Raw genomic sequence first — 332 nt, forward strand, 5'->3', positions numbered from 1 at the left:
CTCCTGGTGCGGGGGGGGGGATGGGCCTCCCTCCCCCGCAGGCCTGACCCGCTGGCCCTGCTCCCACAGCAGATGGTGCCCGCTGCCGGAGCTGCCTGTTGGGTGCTAACAAGGCCATTCGTCTTGATTCCCCCGGTGTCACCGAGCCCGGCCCTCCCGCCCCCGGCCGCGGGCTCACGTTCTGCAGCTGGTCGAAGGCGTACTCGAAGCCGGCCTTGTAGCCCGTGGTGCCCTTGGCCACCATGCCCTGCACGGCCTCCTTGAACACCTTCTTGTTGCGCACGTTGGCCTGCACCAGGTGCGTGAAGCAGGACACGGGCTGCGCCTTCTCG

The 332-nt window shown here is 69.3% G+C and overlaps 1 protein-coding gene across 1 annotated transcript in view; it reads right to left on the minus strand.

Annotated features, from left to right (window-relative positions):
• Positions 1–332, minus strand: part of CACNA2D2 (calcium channel, voltage-dependent, alpha 2/delta subunit 2) — a 103,183-nt gene that overhangs the window by 16,003 nt on the left and 86,848 nt on the right. The window contains exon 9 of the mRNA XM_014539004.1: positions 179–325. Coding sequence (XP_014394490.1) covers positions 179–325 — 147 coding nt within the window. The remainder of the gene's footprint in view (positions 1–178; positions 326–332) is intronic.

Source organism: Myotis brandtii, unplaced genomic scaffold (assembly GCF_000412655.1).
Source record: "Myotis brandtii unplaced genomic scaffold, ASM41265v1 scaffold207, whole genome shotgun sequence".
Taxonomy (NCBI): domain Eukaryota; kingdom Metazoa; phylum Chordata; class Mammalia; order Chiroptera; family Vespertilionidae; genus Myotis; species Myotis brandtii.